This window comes from Thermobia domestica, chromosome 13 (assembly GCF_964235325.1).
Source record: "Thermobia domestica chromosome 13, izTheDome1.hap1.1, whole genome shotgun sequence".
In the NCBI taxonomy this organism is placed as follows: Eukaryota; Metazoa; Arthropoda; class Insecta; order Zygentoma; family Lepismatidae; genus Thermobia; species Thermobia domestica.
In genome coordinates, this window is record NC_137466.1 from 132,528,267 (window position 1) to 132,550,915 (window position 22,649).

A 22,649-nucleotide genomic window follows, 5' to 3' on the forward strand; every position below is an offset into this window, starting at 1 on the left:
CAAAATATAACTTAAAGAGAAGTGGGTACCTACAACCAATTCTTTGTACAATTATAAGCGAAACACATATTATGAATAGAAAACACCAGTTGAAATTTTACAAACGTCTTGTATTATGGTGAAAAATTTACATAACTTTACACATTCTCACACATGAAACATTGTTACATTCTTCAGGAGAAAAGAATAAACATTATACTGAACTACTATATTTTACTTCACTTCTAATTTTAAAGCATTATTGCAAATTACTTTGTTACAAAATAACAAAAATGCAACACATGAAACGTATGGTAATTGAAAAATACAAAAACTTGCCATTCTCGTTCAAAAAATATTAATTGCGTTTCAATATGGGAGTACAAGAATTGTTCCAACAAATGTAATACAACAAATAATGTAAACAAAATTACAAACAAAAATACAACACAAAATTATGAAATACGAATAATGTAAAGATTATGAACTTTTACGATAAAGTGTAAATAGACACTTAACTAAGTACGAGGGATGTTCAATTCCAAGTATTATTTTCTCTCATGAGCATGAGAGTACACACTTACTATTACTTATAGTGTGCTATAGACGCTGGACAAAGCGTATCATTTGTTAAATAACCTATAGACATGTCCGAATGCATATGTGGAATTTGATGTTTTTGAATAACATAAACGCGAGTGAAGTTTACACATGACTTCAAGCTGAATAGAGTTAAGATAACCATATAATAATCTGTATAAGTTCTAGGATGCATATTTAAAAAAAGAAAAAGAGAAACACACCTTGCATGTGGTGCTTTATTATCTTTGTTGAATCTCCCTTTCAATATATCTGCCTGCGCTGGGGCCTTGCTTTCGAAAACTCCTATTAAAAACTAAAAGAAATAACATAATGTGATTTTTAAAGCCATGTAATACGAAACACTCCGCATGTCCCTAAACCACTAAAATTCTTTCACCTTAACAGCTCGAACTGTGTCCTTTCGTTTTGGAGATGTAAACGTATTAAAATTATTTCCATTATAAAAATAAATTTGTGTTCTGGAGAACAGAGTGGAATTGAATCATTTAGCAAAGTAGTGTACACAAGAAAAGTGAGAAGTGTAAATTATTAAAAAACGAAATATTTTCTTCGATACGTTTTACATCTTCGGAACAAAAGGACACAGTTCAAGCAGTTAAAGTGGCAACGTTTATTGTTTTGGGGACATGTGGAATGTTTTATTTTAGAACTTTAAAAGAAATTCACACACTTTCAATTTATTCTAGTTTGCAGTAGGAGTATTCGAGAGCGGGACCAAGGCTCCAGCGCGGGCGGATATATCGAAATGAAGAACTAACAAATACAATAAAGTACTACATGTAAGATGAGTTTTTTTTCCTTGTTAAGGTAATTCTGTCAATAGTTAACCTTTGAATAGTGTACATAAGTACAAGATAATCTCAAACGAGGTTGCTCAGAGTCACAGTCTCTGTTAGCACTTGGCAAGTGAGATTATGCCCAATACTACTTGGAAGGGGTGTCGAAATGTTTTATTCATATATTAACATTGAAATATCTCTCGGTCAAAGGTGTACTCGTCGCATTGGGAGGATGACAGTCCCTAATGGATGGTCTAACAGAAACTCTTCTTAGAGTGAATTGTAGTACTCACTAATTGTAAAATGCCGGATGATTGGACTCATCTGAATATTTTACTAATTTTCGTCTTCATATCAAAGAAATTTCACAACACACTGTTCCACGTCAACACTCACATACTTTTCTACCATATCATCTAACAAGTGATTTGTGTGACTCATAGATTTTGCATATAATTGAATAATAGTAAATAATTGCCTTTTATAAGCATGACATAACAACATTTGTGTGTTTGCATCTCTTATACTCATGAGAAAGAAGCTTTTTACAATTACAATAAAACAGGAAAGACAAAACCTATTAAATCAGACCTAGTACAGTTCCCTTTAACTTCCCAAGAAAAAAAATTCACAACACAGTGTTCCACGTTCACACTCATATACTTTTCTACCACATCATCTAACGAGGGACTTGTGTGGCTCACAGATTTCACATACAATGGAATAATAGTAAATAATTGCCATTTATAAGCATGACATAACAATATTTGTCTGTTTTCATCCCTTATACTCATGAGAAAGAAGCTTCTTACAATTTCTATAAAACAGGAAAGACAAAACCTATTAAATCAGACCTAGTACAGTTCCCTTTAACTTCTCAAGCAACAAATAAATAAATAAACAAAATAAAAAATAAATACATAAAATATAAAATGATGGAACTCCATGTAATCTAAGCTAGCCAAGCTATTCTAAGGGCATTCTGACAGTTATGTATATCTTACTGTCGCACATGATAGTAATTGCATTCGGCACTAAAGAAAACAGAGCAGAGGGTTGAAACCAGTCACTCTCATTGGTTCTATGTACATGATATGCAAAATAATAAGTCCAATTCCACTGTTTGAAACAGAGAACATAAGAAAAAAACTCATCCATCATCAGCAACAAATATTTTAGTAATTTGTGCAAAAGCAGGAGTGTATCAATGCATAGATCTACTGTGACAACAGAAGAAATATGTAACCTCTGACCCTTAACTTTAATCCACTTCACTACGAACAAGTTTGATTGCCGCAGATCAAACCGTTCACACAGGAGGTGATTAGTTAAATTACTAACTGATACTTTCTTTGCACATGCAAAGGCATCCAACGTTTTGTTTTCAATAAAAATATCATTGAGGAGTAGCTGTTTTCTTAATGCTATTGTTTTAAAAATATTCAGTCGGTTACAAGAGGCCTTTGCAGAAAGAAAATCTGTAATCATAAATTGCAACTGTTCTGTGGAATCAACACAAACTCGGCGATTAAGTAGCCTATCCATAATTTTACGTTACATATAAATACAACTCCCGCGCACCTCACAGTCTGTGGGTACATACTCTCTAATTATCAGACCCAAGTGTCTTATCAATACCATCATCTCAGCAGCTGATGTTTTAATTCTTACATTGCAACCATCAACAACAATACAGTTTGTGGGTTTTGAACCTGAGTCGGGCCATAATTAAAAGCTTTCAATTGCTTTCTAAAATGTTAAGTGAAGTAAGTTTAGAACGAATTAGTAAAAATTCAACAAGAAATGGCATGACATAGCGACAGCAACCTTCAAAATAATCGTGAAGAATATCAACAGACACGTGGTCAAAAAGTTGAAAGCCATGCAATGTATCAAGAATGACACATCTTTCTTTTATACCAGTTTTTGATTTATTCTGTAACAATACAGCATGTTCATAATTTACTATTGTCCTTATGAAGAACAGATTTTCAAAACACATGGTCTGCAACTGTTTTTTATTTACTGAACATATTCGACACCAACAGTCTGCAACAAAACTTTCCACAAACCTCAAAATACTGTTTAGACCAAGATTATCGCCTGAGAAACAAACATGAAACCTTATATTACCTGTGTGCACATCTGTGGATACATTAATACCAGTATTACGCAAGAAGTTAAGTTGTTCACTTACTTGCTTAAAAACTGTCATTAACAAACTGTACTCTGTCTGATGCATGAAATAATGCTAAGAGAAATATGTAATTCAATTGTGAAAGCAAATGGCCAGCCAGAAAAGGTAGTGATAAATAAACAGCACCCAATTTATGAATGGTATAATGGCTACCAAGAGGATTGCTTATCTCGGAATAATAATAATAATAAAAAAAATCAACGGGAGCATTAAACTATCCTGCTCTTCAGTTTTGGCCATGATGTCTAGCCAGACTCTGCTTTGTATTATGTTTTCCATACCAGCTGTACAATTTTGTAGCCGTTTCAGGTTCCGCAAAATTGGTTTTAAAACTTCATTCATACATAAGAAATTCTGAAAAACTGAGGCGGAGTCTTTCTGCTTCTCACTTGTTATTCTCTGGAGTTTTTCTGCTTCTCATTTGCTATTTTTATTATTTTGTCACGGACCCTAAGGATGCCACTAAACTGTGAATAGTTTTTTCCAGGTTCCTTGTAGTCAAAATCGGTAAGTAACTGAAATAAAAAGCAGTGTTGATGTCAGAAACCTATTAATATCTCTGTCATATATAGCCTATTACATAGAAACTACTGAATTATTAACATTTGGGAGTAACTATATAAAAGTGCCTTTTCTCAAACCAGTCAGGTATTAATGACCTCACCATGGAGAATAGGTTTGGAAACCAGAAGGATAAAGATTTGTTTTTCACAGTTAAAAATCAAATCGCGCTTTAGGTAAATTAAGGTAATCTGCTATATTCTTGCTAGTATTCATGCAGTTGAAACATAAACCAATCATATATATATATATATATATATATATATATATATATATATATATATATATATATATATTGTTCATTTTTATTCGCGGATCTGATTAGCCAGCGAGCCGCCATTAGGTCATCAGTGATTTAAGACATTTAAGCTACACATATTATGAAATAATTCAAAAGTCATGTGCGTCCCTAAATTTGTTACAAAATTTCATATATAGGAAATAGATTGTCACGATAGTTGATCAGGCAAAGAAACAATTTTTAGAATTTATGTTCTTTCGTCAATTACTCGAAAAACATTAAGCAGATTTTGATGGGATTTTAGTGGTAGATAAACTTACTGGCGAACTTCAACTAAGTTTGACTGTTTGGTTTATAATTGTTTTCATGTTCCCACGAGATACGGTAGTTCTGGGTTTCAGGCCAGGCATAGAATATGAGGTCTTATCAAATCCAAACGCACTACAAAATGGTTGTATATATTAAGGTGCTGATGATGATCACCTACACTTCCCCCTGCATCACACTTTATTGTATCATCTAGGAAACAGAAATGTTTCTAGGAACGTTAGCGAATGGCACTAAAGTATTATAAATCATGACGGACCGTATAGCTGACAATCTCAGTTTGTGAATTGTGAACATATTTAAGTAGGTACCCTCGTTAGCTTTAAATTGAAGAATGGAGAAATATACAAATATTACGTTTATTTCCAAAATTCTTACCTGCGAAGACACAGGACAACTGATATAATTTAACCCTTGAAGCTATATAAAATATACTCCAACTTACACACTACAAAGTTTCTGACTTGCTTCTTGAGAAAGAAAAAGATAACGACTTACTCAAGAGAAACATCTAAACCAGCTTTCACATATACAAAAAAAAAAAAAAAAAAAAAGAAACTTAATAGAATGAAATATAAAACTTGTTTGCTCTCAAATTTGATCTTACACTTTTTGTAATGCAATATTTTGTAGTTTTCTCTTACAAGAAAAAGCATACAATTGAATTTCGTATCTATGAGACAATTATTCGTCAAAACTGAAGCTGCTGCTTGTGAGGGCTAAGATTCATAAGAAACGATAAAAATTATTCGTATTTAGCATTTGATTCGAATATTGTGAAAAAATAACCAATGCACTAACATATCCCCCTACACCACTTACCAGTTGATATCCCTGTTGTTGCTTCAAGGCTGGGTATTTATTGAAATACTCGCTCAGAGTAACTTCAGTATCTTCTAAATATTTTAGCCGAGAGTCTACGGTTTCCTTCCAATACAGGGACCATGGCTGGATTGCATTACTCAGCCACTGCAGGTGTTCAGCCACAGATGGAGCAACTGAAAGAAAGTAAATATTGAGATGACGCTTCAGGTATCTGATTTTAATGCTTTTTAATATTTTATCTTTTGTAAAAGTACTAGAGACCAGATATGTAAAAAAAAACTTTTTTTCTTTGGCAGAAGGTCGTCGATGTTGATGGGAACTATTTTTGATCTTCCACGTACGTCTAAGGTGACATATCGATGTTCGAAAATGCGGGTGGAAAAGGGACAGAACTTTCTTGGTTACCGTTATATAAGAGTGGCATAACATTATTAAGAACTAACTCTAAAAATAAAAAATAAAATGTTCTAAGGTATAGACATTTCTTATGTATATGAATTCCTTCTATTACGTTTCTTATTATAGATTTATTTTATTATAACAACTGTATACAATTTTAATAATAGGTAAGTGCTTCTTCTGTAAATAAGATTTTAGTTTAAAAACTGATCATTTATAAAATGTGTTAGGCATATCGTATTTTTTTCTGACCTTTACAGTAAGTATTAAGAGGAAACGGTGGTAATGTATAAAAAAACGTGGATGGCAAATTGTTCATGATTCTCTCTTGAAGGCAATTTTGAAATCTGGTTCCTGCTCTATTTCGCTTAGTATTGATTGTAGTAAATAAATCGAAGGACTTGTGGCAAAAGCAACCCTTGTTGAAACAAGATTTTTTTTTTCAGAAAAATGAAAAGAAAGCTGCATGTTTTACAAGGTATCAGAGACACGTATAAAGAAACAGATTTGCAGAGTTTCTCATACTGTATACTAGAGAAAGCTCTCTTTTTATTCTTCAGAGAAATTTTGTATTTTAACAAGGGTTATTTTGGAAAAAGCCCCTCAATTCATATTAAAACTGGATAACTGTAATTAGTTTATACACAGACTTAATTATCAGGATTATAGACTTACAGGCAGACAAGATTATATATATATATTAATCATTATCAGCTGCTGATATATACCGCTTGTGGGAAGGTAACTCTTGGGCCGCGCCGTGATCAGTTTCACACACGACAGAATAAAGTCGCTTTAACTCAGGCACTATTAGTCCTACACTAATATAAGCATGCATTTTTTGGAAGAGCATAAAATGGCGAAAAACGTTTAGAAGACACATTTTTCCAAATTCGATCTTGTAAATAATCTGTGGCTAAAAACTGACTTCACACGCAACCAATACTAAGTGAAAATAACAAGAAAACCATTATATTTAGCTCAAAAATGCACTGAAATTAATTTGAAGACAATTACGCAAACAAAATGAAAAAACTTTGTATGCTTTAGCTTCAATAGTTACGAAGATATAGTGAATAATACAAATGGCTAAAATTTCGGCTTTCTGGCATCCGGCTCTGGTGTTTTTGTGATCAGTGATGGGTATATATTCAAAAAAATATCGGATGCCAAATTGTTACATGATTTGCCCTTAGACCTCAATTTTTTAGCCCCGATGCTTAGACTATACTAAGTAATAAAAGTACTTCTGAAAGAAACTCACATTACATCCAGTGCTTTATTATTCTTATTAATTCTTTCTTTAATATTTCTGCCTGCGCTTCTCCCTTGGTCTCGAACATTCCTACTACGAACTAGAAGACACTGTGATTTTTAAGTTTTGTAATATGAAACACTCGACGTGTCCTCAAAACAAAACACATTCTTTCACCTTAAAGTTCGAATTATATCCTTTCGTTTTGGAGATGTAAAACGTATTAAAGAAAATATTTTGTTTTGTTTTAATAATTTACACTTCTTTCACTTGTTTCTCTTGTTCATTTACACACAAGGATGTAAGGTGAGTATAATCTATTCCAGCCTGTTCTCCTAAATACAAGCTTGTTTTAACAATGACAACAATACGTTCACCTCACCAGAACGAAAAGACACAGTTCGAGCTGTTACGGTGAAAGAATATTCAGTGCTTTGGGGACATGTGGTGTGTTTAGTATTACAGGATTTAAAAACAAAAATAAATAAATAAAAGAATAATAACAATAAAATAGCATGTAAATAAATAAAAATATAATACAAAGTCTAGTATATAGTAGGAAGATTTCAGACCAAGGCTCCAGCTCGGGAGGCAATATTGAAGAAATGAAATATTAACCAGGATAAAAAGCACGAGATGCAAGGTAGGTTTCTTTTTCTTCGTTAAATATTCAACCTAGAGCACCTACACGTTATTAAAATTACTTATTTACACTTGTATAGTGTGTGTTTTTTGTCAGATCTTACTAATAGTTCTCAGAAATGGAATAACGGGAAAATTTTAGTGTTTACATGAGTCATTCGGAAACAAATGCAATTAGCAGGATTTGGACGTGAAAAGAACATAGCAAAAATTTGAAAATTTAGTCCTAATACAGCAATACCCATACATCAATTCGCGGGTTGCACTTTTCTTGTGTCTCCAGCTGCTCTAGTGGCTAGCACATATGCCTTTAGTGCGCATGGTCCCGAGTTCGATCTCCGTTGGGAGACCACATAAAACTTAATTCCACCATCATTCACTTTCATTAACCATCCAGCTCCTTTTGCTAAAAGGGTATAACTGTGGGCCGTTAAACTTAATTATTGATAATTAATTATATGCACTTCGCTTGGGAGATAAAGTCACTATCACAAAAACGATATCTTGTCTTGTAAGCTGATAAAAGATTCCATTCACCAGAGTGAACCTTTTCTTTAAGGCTTAAGTGCTTTAAAATATTTAGCAGATAAAGTAAATATATAATACAATAGATCCTAGCACTTTCAAAATATTTGGCAACTGAAAAAATACTTACCGACTTCAGTATCATCTTCAGTACAGCTGGAATCTGTTAGTGTTGCTGGTGATGAGGGTCTTGAGTTTCTTGACCTACTGAATCCAGGAAGCTCCCCAAGTTTGCGGAATCTTCTGCGCCTTGATATATAAGCTTCATACAAGATGCCACCAGCGTTCCGTTTCTTTCGGTAAGGGATAGCACTTAATGAAGAAGTGAAGTAAATAGCTGGAAGCTCCTTCGGAAATATTTTTCTTATTTCAAGAGCTAACTTAGTAAAGGTTTCTGCGTGAACTTTTAAGGATGTGCTATCACCTAAGATCGCTCTGATTATTATTCCACCAAGCTCTTTTCTCTGCCTCTGTGTTAAGAGTCCACCGGTTGTATTTCCTGCTGCAATAAGACCTTTCCCATCCATGGAGCTCTGTAGTACTTTGAGAACCTGTAATATAAATCACCGAAACATATATTGCATATTGGATGATCTAATGTTCATGCTTAATAGAAGAGAGTTAATATTCGAGAAAACAGATACAAGCTTGAACAAAGGTAATGTATAAAGAGCGAAAGGTAATTTAAAATCTTCAAGGAAGCATAGTGCAAATGCTGCTACTTAATTTGTCGAAATACTTTTGTATGAACAGTGACTGAATATACAAGGAATTGTTCACAGTAAAATAAACATGGTATGATAAAATTGAGAACAATGAAACTGGCACTATGTATGTGAACAGAGTGAAAGGTACCTTTTTTTTAAAATAACGAATTGTCATTGAGAACTTGGTTATTTCTCACATCTATGGTTTCGAAGTGGCCTCGTTTAGCAGTGCATTACGAAGCGTCTGGAAGTACGTTGCTCCGTAAAGTGAGCCCAGCTATACGTACAAATATAAAATAAAAAGTTCATTATATCAATAACTTACAAAATTATCATCCTGTTCCCTGTTTACTTCAAAATCTTTCCTTGCACACAGTGGTTCATAAAGCTGAATTTGCTGATTTGAAGTTGCTAATTCTTCTCGTCCAACAATTGGTTCCGAAGTGTCCGGTAAAGTTTTTGCTGTGTTCGTTCGACGCTGTAAAAATACTTCTTCTGCACCTGTTGCTTTTAATACACTCGTAGATATGTCCAGTATGGAATCTTCAAACTCTGGTTCAAAGGAAGGATTAACCTACAAATAAACATATTAAATACATACATACTGGAAAGTACGGTTGAGAATCATTATTCAGAAGCAAACTTAATACACTAATAATAAACTTTTTAAAAGTTACAGGAAAGCGTATGCAAGCCACAACAATTAAATACGAATTGTCACTGTCCGGAGAAAAAAAAAATCGATGAGTGATTAGAAAAGCTTCACGAAAAGCTGAGTATTTTACAGTAAAAATGAGAAACAAACTTTATAAAAAGACGATATGAAACAGTAAAATTCTAGGAAATTAGTATCTTGAGCTAAATTGCTAGAGCTAAATTGGTGTAACCATCCTCTAGGCTACTACTTTGTGATTTACAAGTTTCGGTCCGAAGAGATTGGACTTCATCACCTAACTAAGGGTGGTTATACTACGTACTTAAAATTTCAAACCTATTAATAAAAGCAAGTATTTACTGACTGCATTCTCTGTCTTTCCCAAGGCATCAATAAAGGAAAAGTCTCTGTGTGGGACATCAGAAGGCAACTAACGAAAAAAAAGAAGAAAAAATACTCGGATCTGACAACACGGAGCGACCCAGCATTGTGCGTAGCTAAAGACACCGTAATGCAATAGGCAGAAAATTCAACGAAACTCACCTTTGAAGCAGTTAATATATTATTCATTATATAACATTTCACGTATATTCAACTAAAAAAAAACGTATTCCTCATATAAGCTTAGCACTAAGTATGAGATTTAAAAAAAAAATGGCCAAAATTACAATTAAACTGGAAGTCTTGACAATAGTTGATTGTTGTTACACATTGTAAAACAAAACCATAAGAATGTAACAATACAACACTATCTCCTACAGAACCCCATCTCCCTGTTTAACACAAAGATGTGACTTGTATATTCTTCGCAGGTAATTATACATGAAACATTTTCAATGGGTGCTTAGTACAAAGTATATGCTCATGATCAACTATTCGCACAACGTACATTATGCAAGAAGAATGTTATAATATATTCTTGTTCTATAAACTACTTTTTCCACACTAAACGTTTTCGTACCAAATTTCTTTGTACAATCCGCGGCAAAAAACCTGCAACATGAGAATGTAAGTTTATTGCGAAACTACGCCTAACAGCACAGGGAATGAACATAACGTCTAAGTGGAACGAATCATGCCAGGATAAACCTCGGCCTCCTCCCGTGCACACTTATTTTGAAGCAAAAGACTTCGTCATTTCACAATAAACTTATATGCTCATGTTGCAGGTTTTTTGCCGCGGATTGTACAAGTACTGTGTCAACTCATAAGTATTATTTGGAAATGCTCTTACATTTTGAGTGTCGACAGCTTGAGACCAAACAGTCCAGTTCTCCCAGAATTTAGCACGGAGGCCGATCTGTGGAATAAGCTGCTCCATGTCCCTTTCATTCAGGAAACGCATGGCTGTTATATCAATACAGTTTTCTTATATAGAAAAAAAAAAGACAATGTTATAACTTGTGCTAATAATTATTTACACACAGCAATGAGTTGATGAAAGTGTTCTTATGATAATCAAGACTTATGAGCAATCAGAGCAATTTCTTCATCTTTTTTTCCTTCGAGGGAAGTTCTACATAAAATATCTCACGGGACGAAAGTAAACAAATTACCAGCAAACACTAACTGCTGTATGTTTAGTTTAAATGGATCAAATAATATTTTACTGCAATAAGTAATTAGGCTACGTGCTGGAATTGGACGAAAACAATGCTATTTGCAATTTTTATTAAATTTTATAAAAGCTGCAAGCTGTTGTCATTATTTATTGAAGTTCGGCGTCCCCTTTCAAACCAAGGCTGTGTAAGAAGTGGGTCTGCATTGGACATCGAACCCAAGACCCCGTGCACCAAAAGTGCGCGAGCTAACCACTTGATCAGCTGTCTAAATGTTGAATATTTGCTACTTGTGTGGTTACATTTTTACTAAAAATTATTCAAACGGAAACTGTTAGAGAATTCTACCTTAACATTTGTTCAAGCATTAGAAGCCGTAATTTAATTATTCGCAGCATTAAATAACGATCTAACGCGACAGGGCATAGGATGTATTGTCAGGGGTGTAGCCACAGAGGGAAAATGGACCTGGAACCTCCAAAGGAAGTTCATCTATTATGTTTCTATGAAACATGTTTAATACTTATAATAAATGAAAGTTTTTAAAATAATATATTGCAAATACAATTATTTTCGTTAAACAATTAAAAATAAAACGGCATTTAAAAGACGAGACTGTTTATATACTAGTACATCATAGGAGACTGATTTAGTGCTTCCACGTATCGTGTCTTCGGCGCGAGACTCGGATACGATTGCGGGCGGGCACGTTGTAGCGTAGCTCCACTTCTTACATAGTATTGGTGATGAAACGGACGCTAAAATAAACTCTCACAACAGCAATTTGTGAGAATTCATGATTAACACTGACAACGAGGGTGGGCAAAAACCTTTTTTTTTTCATTGAAAAAAACACAAACTTTTTTTTTTGTTTGTTTAAACCAGGATTTTATGGTTTAAATAATTAGCACTATATATTTATATCACATGTGGAGATAAATAAGTTTGTTTCGCCTTTGAGTTATTATGCAACAACGGGTTATGTCGGAAGGGGTCACATAAGCTTCAAGCGGAATCTAAACTGCTACTCGGCTTACATCCAAGAGAAATTATCCTCCATTTAAACTCGAAACCGAGAATAATTATAGCCACAAATGCGATACTCTACCACTCACTCACGGACTCCTGATAAAAATGCATTGTACTGATCTTTACATACTTGTTAATATAATTATCAAGAGTCATTTCAGAAGGACAAAAAGATGAACAGTTGCACAAGTGAAACCATTATACAGAATTACATACGGATAATTTCAAAATACTGCAGAGTACATAACTAATTTAGTCCAAGTTAGTTCACTACGACTTTTATTAGTCCAAGTTAAAGAAATATAACAACTTAATTTGCATATCAGTAAGAGAAGTGAATAAAGATACGAATTGGCTCTGACCCACTTATACATAAATAGATACCAAAGATACTTCTGATTTCAATAAATGTCTCTCGTGGAGTTTGTATGACCCCCCCAAAAAGTACAGCATTTCGATCAATAGTACACATTATTAAAACGAAACAATATTTAAGCTTTTGATTCCAATTGCATAACAATAATAACAAACTATAAAAAATCACAAAAGAAACATTCATAAACTTATACAAAAAAGAAGTTGCTTTTGTAGTGTAATCTCTTTGAGTAATGAATGGGGAATTTGGATCTAAATATAATACGAATAATATAAGGGAGTGAAACGTGATAACCCACAAATATGAGTTCATCAAGATTTTACGAACACTTACACTTTTATGAACATTTTTCGTTTTCTGGTTTAAACCAGTTTTCTTTTTCTTTTTTTTTTTTTTTTTTTTTAACCAGCCAACCCTGCCACAGCTCCTTTCAGAAATTCACCTTTGCTATAGAAACTAGGCTACATAATATTGATTATATTTAATTAATATTGAGCACCCATCAACTTTAACCTCACAACCCTTATTGGCAGGTCACTTGCTGCAACTGAGAAGCTCCCATGCACCACGGTCCTCAGCTAGTCTCTGCCTTGGCGTAACAATTTTCTGTTTTGATATCCTCCTCACTTCCTCTTTCTTTCCTTCCACCATACCCTCTAGCACGTCCCTCATAATACAGTTCCTTCTCAGTCAATGTCCCAACCAGTTCCTCTTCCTCCTCTTAATTACATCTAATTTTTTTTTCTTTCTCCCATACTAATTCTAACACCTACTCATTAGTTTTTCGTTCAACCCAGAAGGGTTGTAGGATTGCCATATTTAAAAAATGAAGATCCGGGACGCTACTAAATGCTTAAAATGAAAAGATGTGTTATATACTAACTTCCTTCCTTCCATTAGATAGAGTTGTTCAGGTATTGCGTAATCACAGTTTTGGTCATTTTAGTAGACCTTCTCTTCCCTAGTTAAGCAAACGAAAGCAGATGATTTATCCCTTCTCCCCTGGTAAGCAATTTCTTTTTCTCAGGATCTATTACGTTTCGAGGCTTTCAGAGCCTGTTTTAGCTCTTCAAGATATGATGTTTCCTTTAACACGTTTTGTCTGTTCGTTTTTTTTTTTTTAAGAACTGTTAATTCATTGACAATATGTTCTGGCGGCGTTTGTTATCTTGAAGAACTTCTTTCGTTTATTTTTTTAACTTAATTAAATCCATGATTTATGTATTCAAGTCTTTTATTCTTTCTTCAATTTTTCAACTTTTGAACTGCCATACTCAGAAGTTGAAGAGAATAATTATATACCTAATCTTATGAAAAAAAATATGATATTTCCTTCCTTTCTTCTTCGCTGAAAGCAGGGACATTTAAGCGTCCCGAGAAACATTTTCGGGACGCAGATCTCGATTCCGTGACAGTCCCGGAATTTCCGGGACAAATGATGACCTTTCATTAACCATACATCAAAAGTATATAGTTGAGTAAATAAAATAGAGTTTATAACTAAGTAAAATGGGACAATCACGAGGAAATGCATGTTTACGGTGTTTGTCTACTAAAAAAAAAAAAAACACTTGAATGAAACTGAAATCGAATATGGGACCCATTAGAAGTGTCACCGCAGCCCTGAGTATTTGCATTAATATTAATTATACATTTATTGTGTTTTTCCCAATTCTGGAGGTCTTTACAACGGCAATAACGCAAGTGAGACGGATAGGGCAATGCACATCAAAAATTCCTTAGTGTGGTACTTTTATTTGAGACTATTCTGGGGTTAAGTGCCGTATTGCCGAACCAATTTTAGGAAATTTACCGGGTCAACTGGAGAACTTATTTAAGTTTGTGAGGAGGAATGAGTGAAAGTCAGGTAAGTGAAATAGTAAAAGTGAAGAACGTTGTCTTTGTTGGCTGTTTTTGATGTTGTAAGCAGTACTGTATGTGGAGGCGGAAGGACTTTTTCGCGGAGAGGTACATTTCTTAGGATATAGTAGCGTGAAAGACATGACGTTGGGGAAGAAGGAAGAGCATTTCGAGGGCTATTTAGCGAAGTATTTATTTAAGGAAAGGAAACCCCAGGAAACTGTTGTACACAATTTTCTTCTTGAAATTGGAAAAGTTTACAAGCCTGAGTTTTGAAGGTAAGTGACTTCTAACTGAACGGGAATCTATTTCTGCATAGTGTACAGAAGCTATATTGTATGTTAACAAGTGAAGCGTTGCAAGTGTGAAACGATGACAAGTGCTCTTGTAATTTTTACGATCGCCAAAACCCAGATATTTGTAACCATTCTCGCTAATGCATACACCCACCGTCGATGACGCGCCTGCACCTTTCGGATGTACCCCCTCACTCCCCTCGGCCTTCCTGCCATGACTCGGCTAAATAGCATTTGTGCTTTTTAGTGGCCACCTAGCACAGGTTGGTTTCTGTTTTGGCATTTATTCCGAAATTGGGCGTCCGCTTTCGCCACGTTTTTTCGCTGTTATCTCTTTTCCACACTTTCTGCAATTTGTTATTAGGTTCATTAATCCGTGCTCTTCACAAACTTTTAAAAGATTTTGCTCGTTATCAACGTATTGCTTCATAAATGTTTAAACTGTTAGTTCATTGCCCTTGTACACTCGCCATTTTGATAACATAAATGCTCGTTTCTTTCCCACAATGCAACTGTTCAGTTACCTTGCGCCAAATAGTTCCCTCCGCTCGCCGTATAGTCCCATGTTTATAACCGCTTATATATAACAAATAACCAGATCTTTCGAGACTCTTATATATTATCAAGCACACAAACGATCAAATTATCCATATCCTTCCTGTAAATTTTAAAAATTTTGCTGCAAACGGACGCCCAACTCTGGAACTTAACCCCCTGTTTTTGCGTTTTAGTTACTATGTCCCTAACGTAAAGTGACGTAACTTTATGCAACCCAACAAAATATAGGTGAATGCGGTACATTTTTTTTTTTTCGTTTTCAAAGTGGTCCTACGATACGGCACAAATGCCCTATTCTGTATTTCACCTTCAGTTTAAATGCTGGTGCAGATTAAGAATACTCCATCAAATTAAGATTGCATTTATCTCTTTTCTTACTTGAAACGATTCCCTACATTCTGGACTGTTCTTACATTGGCGCATGCCCAAATAAATCCGTACAGATTGATAACATGGTGCAAACTGATGTGTCTTGGAAATTATCATGTTTCCCTATTACATAGATTTATTTAATTATGAAACCTACTTGTAGTGCCTCAGAAATTGTTTCCTGGCATAGGTGTAGCTGTACCGAAATACTAAGCAGTAGGCCTACGGTTTTAAGGTGTAAACAAAATTAACTACTCTGATGACTGAAAGGCAAGGTTCTAGAACACAGGTCCCCCTTCTCATTTAGCTGTAATAAAGACAGAAAGCAACGTGCCCTGCGGGGCTCTAACCTGCCTTCACTCGCTAACGCTCGCTCGGCAATACTATGTAAATTAAATATTAAACTTTGCTACAGGAAGGAATCAACCTAGCTACTAATCTATATAGGGCGACCTGTGTTCTAGAACGTTCCCTGATTGAAATGCATAAAATTCATATTCGTATAATTAATTGACAATAGCTCTGCATTAGATAACTCACTCACTAAATTTGCTCAATCAACATAAACTAAAATAAATCTCAGTATGCAGCTAAAAGTTACTTGCGCATATAGAATGTAGCATGTGCCCTCCAATATTTAAACGCTATCGACGCCACTTTTATACTTTGTTAACAATATTCCCCATCTCGCCGCACCTTTGAATAACGTTCAATGTATAAGTGTGACGAGCTTTAAACTTCTTTTCGGAAGTAGTAAATACACAATATCAAATTAATATTTAAGTTAAATTGAAAGTTTGGAACCAACTTTGTAAGGTTCCATTGCTGGAGTAGTATACTTACTTCTTCATCCATTACCTTCAACGTATGGTTCTTGTTTTTTAGTCCTAGCTTCCTTAGCAACAACGTTAATAGCTAGTTGTTTCCCTCTTTAAGTGTTGCCAACAAGTTGACACAAGAAGTCGCTAAATGGGAGATGAAATGACTCCAATTTCGGGTGAAAAGTCGCAACAAAATTATTAATGGAACTCTCTCTCTATCTCTCTCTCCCTCACTATATATATATATATATATATATATATATATATATATATATATATATATATATATATGTGTGTGTGTGTGTGTGTGTGTGTGTGTATGTTTTAAATTTGTGGTCAATTCAGATTGAAAGAATCATATGTAACTAAGAATAATTTCATTTTTAGAACGATATATGTATTTTTTAATTTATGATCAATTTCAGTTCAGCAAAATCAAAAATGAGTTTAGAAAAACGAACAAAGAATTGAATCTTACATCCACTTCACTTTTACTTACGTTTCTACAAATTATCAACTTACTCTTGCTAACGTATTATTTTTGCCTTTAAACGGAAGCTCTGCAACCTAAAGGACATTATAAATTGGAATTGGTCTCCGTTAGCGGACAAGAGATAACAGCAATCGTAACGAAAATATGGAGACACATGCTATATACTTTCCCAGCTCATCAGTGCTTACGCTAATTTAAATAAACAAAAGGAAAACAAACATATATCTAAGCTGATTCGACTAATAGTACTTCATTATAGGACAAGTTGTTGGTAGCACAAAAGTCGCTAGTTTTGTACGTAAGTCGCCAAATTCTCATTCAAAAATCACCAAAACAGTCGCTAATCGAAAAAGATATTTTTGTCGCTATCCTGAAAGTTGAACCCCCTAGATTTAGCAACTTCTCCCCCGAATTGGCATCACTGCCCTCTTTTCCACACTTTTTCGTCGCAGAAGAACTAGACTGGCTGTGATTGGATAATTTTATTCACATGATTGATTTCGTGTTAAAAACATCTTTCCTCTCTCTCCTTCTCACAGAATGATATGACGTCATATTACTCTCGTAATGTAGGGAGTCACAGATTTAGAAAGAATCAGGAGGGAACAGCCGTAGGAAGGTGGTCACAACATTATATACGTAAGTTCCCACCGTCGGAATGGGTATGGCGTTAATTCTAGATTTGAAATGGTGGTCCCACAATACAAAATTTTCGCTGGACGGTGGTGTAGACAGTACTACGGATGAAACAACATTACTTAATGAGGTGACGCGCGTAAACTGGTAAAAACAGCATTTACATGCCGACTGGAGTATGCATTTCTCTCAGTGTAACAATAAAAATAAATATAAAAATACATAGGGCCCACATGAGCATTGGGGTCCAGGGCCCCCTCGGCTCCCTAGGATCGGCGTCCTTGGGTAGAAACATGAAAGTCGGACAAGTACTTCTTTTGGTCAATGTTCCGTTAAGGGGGTCCAGTGCCTTTGACACCACTTCTTTCTATTGATCTTCGTTTGATTACATAATATAACGTTATATTAGGTTAAGTTAGGTCAGGTTAGGTTAGCTTAGCTTAGATTAAGGGGGTCCAGTGTACTTTTGGACCCCCTTAACGGAACATGGACCCTTCTTTTGTCACGATAGCAAGGTATAAGGGAGGATTTTCGGAAATAGTATCCTAAAGGGGTAGAGGAGGTTCAATTTTTTTAGAAGAAATCTCAAGAATCCCTTAAGTTAGACAGGTGAAACTCATCATATAAACTACTATTGAAAATGAAAGAAGATATGTTTCAGCATTTTTGAAAATTTCCCTTCTAAGTTGAGAAATGAGGACATTTGTAAAATACTTAAATTTCCCTTTTTTTAACCAGAAAAGTTTCAAATGTAGAGATTCGCTTAAGTTAAAGATATTCAATTCGATATATAGACTTTTAATTAAAAATGAGAAAACAGGTATTTAAGCGTTTCTGAAATCTTCCCCTATGGGGTAAAAGGGGGAAATTTTTACAAAACTCAAATTTCACTTTATTCACAAAGTGCCGCATGCACAGTGGCGGATCTAGAAGGTAAAAACAAGGGGGGCCAGACTGAACCCAGACTATGATAGATCATGAATTTACTATAAACTTTCAAAAATGTATAAATAATAGCTTAAATTATTTTTGTCAGTCAAAAAACTGGGGGCCTAGGCCCCCGGCCCAGAGCTAGATCCGCCACTGCGCATGTATTGTTTCGCTTAAGTTAAAGATGTGAAATTCGGTACATAAAGTGAAAAATAATATTAATATAATAAGCATTTCAACACTTTCGAAAATAACGTTTCTAAAGTCAGGAAGAGTGCAAGAAAGCACTTTCTACATTGAAATTTTCCTTTAATTATTCACAAAAAGGCCGAACGTAATTATTGGTTTCAGTTGGAAATAGGAATTCGGTGTATAAACACCCAAATAAAAATAATGGAACACATGTTTCACTCTTTTCAAAAATTCCACTCTTGAAAGGGGAAGGGATATTATTATATCAAAATGTGAAAGTAAGTCAGTCATAGATGCCAAGACCATACTAACATAAGCAGAAACGTAGCTTTGAACAGAAAACTGCTTTTGTTACGGGAGCAATAAATATATATAAAAGGTGTTCTAAAATTGGCGCCCACTGACCACACAGAGCACTATCCTACAAGTCAAAATAAAGAGAAAAATAAATATAATTTATATTTTTCAGGTCTTCGTCTGCAGACGCAAATTGCACTATATGTCAATGTCTAAGAAATGGAATCAGAAAGTAGATCTACTAATTTATCAAATGATTACCTCATTTGTTTCCAGATAGCATTTAAAATCGATAGCCGTTGACACTACACCATTTATTAGCGTAACAATCGATATAAGTCCTTCATGGATTCATAGAGCAATACCAATGGTTCCAACGCAATACTAATTACCTTGCCACATAGTGCCTCATAGCGGCTGAAGGAGGACCGGGAGGGTATACCAGTACATAATATTTTCGCTTTATTTTGACCTGTAGAATAGCGCTCAGTTGTCCGGGTTCCATTTTTAGAGCTCCTCTCTCTCTCTCTCTCTCTCTCTCTCTCTCTCTATATATATATATATATATATATATATATATATATATATATATATATATATATATATATATATATAAAGGTAGTATATATAGTCTAGTATAGTATATATATAGTCTTGCAAAAGTCCTGCAAAAAAGTAAAAAGCTGTAACTTTGAAAGTACTACTTACAATTTTGTATTTTGTTTGTAATGTTTAGTGGAAATGTTAAAATTTTTGTTGGCAACAATGAGCGGATGTAAACGTTGACGTCATAACCGCAAATCACGTGACAAAGATGGCGTCTACTCAAGAGAAAGCACAGTGTGTGGTGTGGTTTGTGAGTTAAAATCTAGTGTTTTGGTGAGAAGAAAATTCCGACAAAAATATCAGAAACAACCACCTGCAGGTTCAAGTATCAAGAGATGGTACGATAAGTTCCTAGCTACCGGAAGTGTCTTGGACTTGCCTCGTAGCGGAAGGCCAACAACCAGTGTTGATGCGATTCAGTCCGTGCATGAAAGCGTGTTGCGAAGTCCAAAGAAATCACTGAAACGCATATCCTTGGAGCTGCGAGTGCCAATGACAACGCTACACAATATCGTTCGTAAGAAAATAAAGAGCCTTACAAATTGAAACTTATACAGGAATTGACGGAAGAAGACTGTGACATAAAAAGTGATTTTTGTGAAATGATGCTTGCACGGTTGAACAGTGATCCAGGGCTTCTTTCAAAGTTATTGTTCTCAGATGAATCCACGTTTCAGGTGTCTGGTAAGGTAAACCGACACAATTGTAGAATCTGGGGAATTGAGAATCCACACGAATTTGAGACACATGTTCGTGATTCTCCAAAGTTAAATGTGTGGTGTGCCGTTTCAATGAACGTCGAAATGTTGTTCTTGGATTCCCGAAAAGACTTCAGCAATTTTTTGGACGTAAATGGTGCTGAGCTGGAGGTTTGGCGTTGAAAAAATGCTTGGAAACAAAATTTCAGACTTTCTTACAAGTCCATTAAAAGTTTTGTACAAATACAGTAAATGGTTACAAAGTTACAGCTTTTTACTTTTTTGCAGGACTTTTGGAAGACCCTACAGCAACCATGAACCACTTTGTCTTCCACTATGAGCCGTATGTCCGCAATTATGAACGAAATGTCGGCAACTATGATCTTTCTAACAGCGAGTGTGAACATATATATATGCTGAGGGAGGTAGGGATTCGTATGTTATGCCCAAAATGGAGTAGCACATGAATCCCTGAAGTTACGAGGATGAAACTCAGTATACAAACTCTTCATTAAAAATAAGTAGAAATATGTCCTAGCGTATTTGAAAATTCCCGTTTTAAGAGGAAAGGTATACATTTTTTCCTCCACATTGAAAGCAACGTTTTTGTTGTTCGAATCCTGGGAAGACGATTGAAAACTTGGAAATGAATTTTGTGACATACTTAATACCTAGCTCGAGCTAGGTTTCAATCATTACTTTGTTTAAATATCTTATCCATTGGGGGTATATGAAGTTTGGAAAATATGCGAGAAAATAGTGTATGTTACGAGTCCCTGAAGTTACGAAGATGAAATTAGTAAATAAAATTTTCATTACAAATAAGTCCTCATTAGCGGTTATATGATCCAGCATTTTACGAAATTCCAGTTTTAACAGGGCAAGAGTCATTTCTATATATACTGTATTTTTTGTCAGACGTTGTCTGTTGTTTGTGATCAAATCGACGGAAACGGTTTATCCGTTTAAAATGAATTTTGTACTGTATACAGTACCTTCCTCAATGGTTGTTATCATGCCACATTCAGGGGTAAAAGTGTGGGGGAACGCTTGTGGACGCCTCCAAAAAATTGCGTATGGCGTTTCCCCTAGTCCCTAAAAAATTACAATGGACAAAGATAGGCAGAGAGACGGCGTGACGTCATTCTGCTATCTATCGTCGCCCTACCTTTCAGATCCAATTTTACCCCTGGCCACATTGATTGACGGACGTATTCTAGTGGGATAGAGAAGTTCAACATTTATGTCAAAAAGAAAGTATCTTGTGGGTTTTTATAATTGCACTTTGATTGAAATTAATAACCTAAGAGGGGGAGGGGGAGGGAGAAGGGGGATATTTTCTATAAATCTATTCTTCCCACGTGAAGAATGGGCATTTCGTCTATCTGTTACGTAAAAGAGAAAGTCTTCTTGTGTCTGATCAAATCACGGGCAAACTACTGAACTGTTCAAAATACATTTTTAGATATAGTTATTAACAATCTCGAACTGAGTTTCTATCATATCACTTTGATAAAAGATGTCTGTTCTAAAGGAGAGGCGGAGGGTCATCCTTTATGCAAGAAATTGAATATTTCACGAGCCCCTCAAATCAGAAAAGTGGAACACGATATTTAAACTCCTCATTAGAAATAAGAGAACACTTTTGCCAGCGTTTAGAAAAAAAAAATCCGTTTTACAAAGGGAGGGGGGTCAGTTTCTATATAAATAAAAATGAAATATAAGAATGACTGCAAACCTATCCTCCCCCATGCGAGGAACGAGTATATCACCTAGTCTTAAATATGTTTAAGGAAAATATGTTTAAGGAAAAATGACCTTACGAAGTTATTTAATATACCACTCCTTTAGAAGACACTGATAAAAGCATCAGAATACTTAGTAAAGCAAGCACTAAAAACTTTTCTGAACATAGTTCTGTGTCACTTCTCTTGTAGCACATATTCTTTTCACATAGAACATAGGAATTTCTATGAGTTTTCTTGCCTTGAATGTAGTGAAGATGAAATTTTATCAAACAAGGTTAAACGGTTTGTATAAACTCAACATGAAATTTGCGTTTTAGTTCATGATAATCAGCGTAGCAATTATAGTTGCTTGTTAATTTTGTGTGTTGCTTTGCGGTCCACAAATTTTGCGAAGACCGATTCGGAATGAAGCTCTATTACTTTCTTCTCATTCTTTATTTTAAAGAGCTATTACATTTAAAAAAAGAGTTAGCGGGTTTCCGAAAG

The 22,649-nt window shown here is 34.8% G+C and overlaps 1 protein-coding gene across 3 annotated transcripts; it reads right to left on the reverse strand.

The window, feature by feature from the left end:
- Positions 1-414: 414 nt before the first annotated feature.
- On the reverse strand, positions 415-16,734 carry LOC145668516 (uncharacterized). Of its 3 annotated transcripts, XM_081736488.1 has the most exons (6): positions 16,586-16,734; positions 10,930-11,063; positions 9,366-9,614; positions 8,464-8,884; positions 5,510-5,685; positions 415-4,073 (listed from the first exon to the last, which is right to left on the reverse strand). In XM_081736488.1, the coding sequence occupies exons 2-6, from the start codon at positions 11,038-11,040 to the stop codon at positions 3,951-3,953; spliced, it is 1,080 nt and encodes a 359-aa protein (XP_081592614.1). In that variant the 5' UTR covers positions 11,041-11,063; positions 16,586-16,734; the 3' UTR covers positions 415-3,950. The 3 variants fall into 3 exon arrangements, with proteins under 3 accessions (XP_081592614.1, XP_081592616.1, XP_081592615.1); XM_081736490.1 differs by lacking the exon at positions 10,930-11,063 and having other exon boundaries at positions 16,586-16,685; XM_081736489.1 differs by lacking the exon at positions 16,586-16,734 and having other exon boundaries at positions 10,930-16,578.
- Between the last annotated feature and the right edge of the window lie 5,915 nt (positions 16,735-22,649).

Excerpts from the sequence above, each read along its gene's own strand:
- LOC145668516 (XM_081736488.1), bottom strand. The coding sequence starts at position 11,040 with ATGCGTTTCCTGAATGAAAGGGACATGGAGCAGCTTATTCCACAGATC. Across the intron at positions 5,686-8,463 it reads TGAAGATGATACTGAAGTCG|TTGCTCCATCTGTGGCTGAA; the intron begins GTAAGTATTTTT and ends ACTTTCTTTCAG. Across the intron at positions 4,074-5,509 it reads AACAACAGGGATATCAACTG|TTACTTACCGATTTTGACTA; the intron begins GTAAGTGGTGTA and ends TTTTTATTTCAG.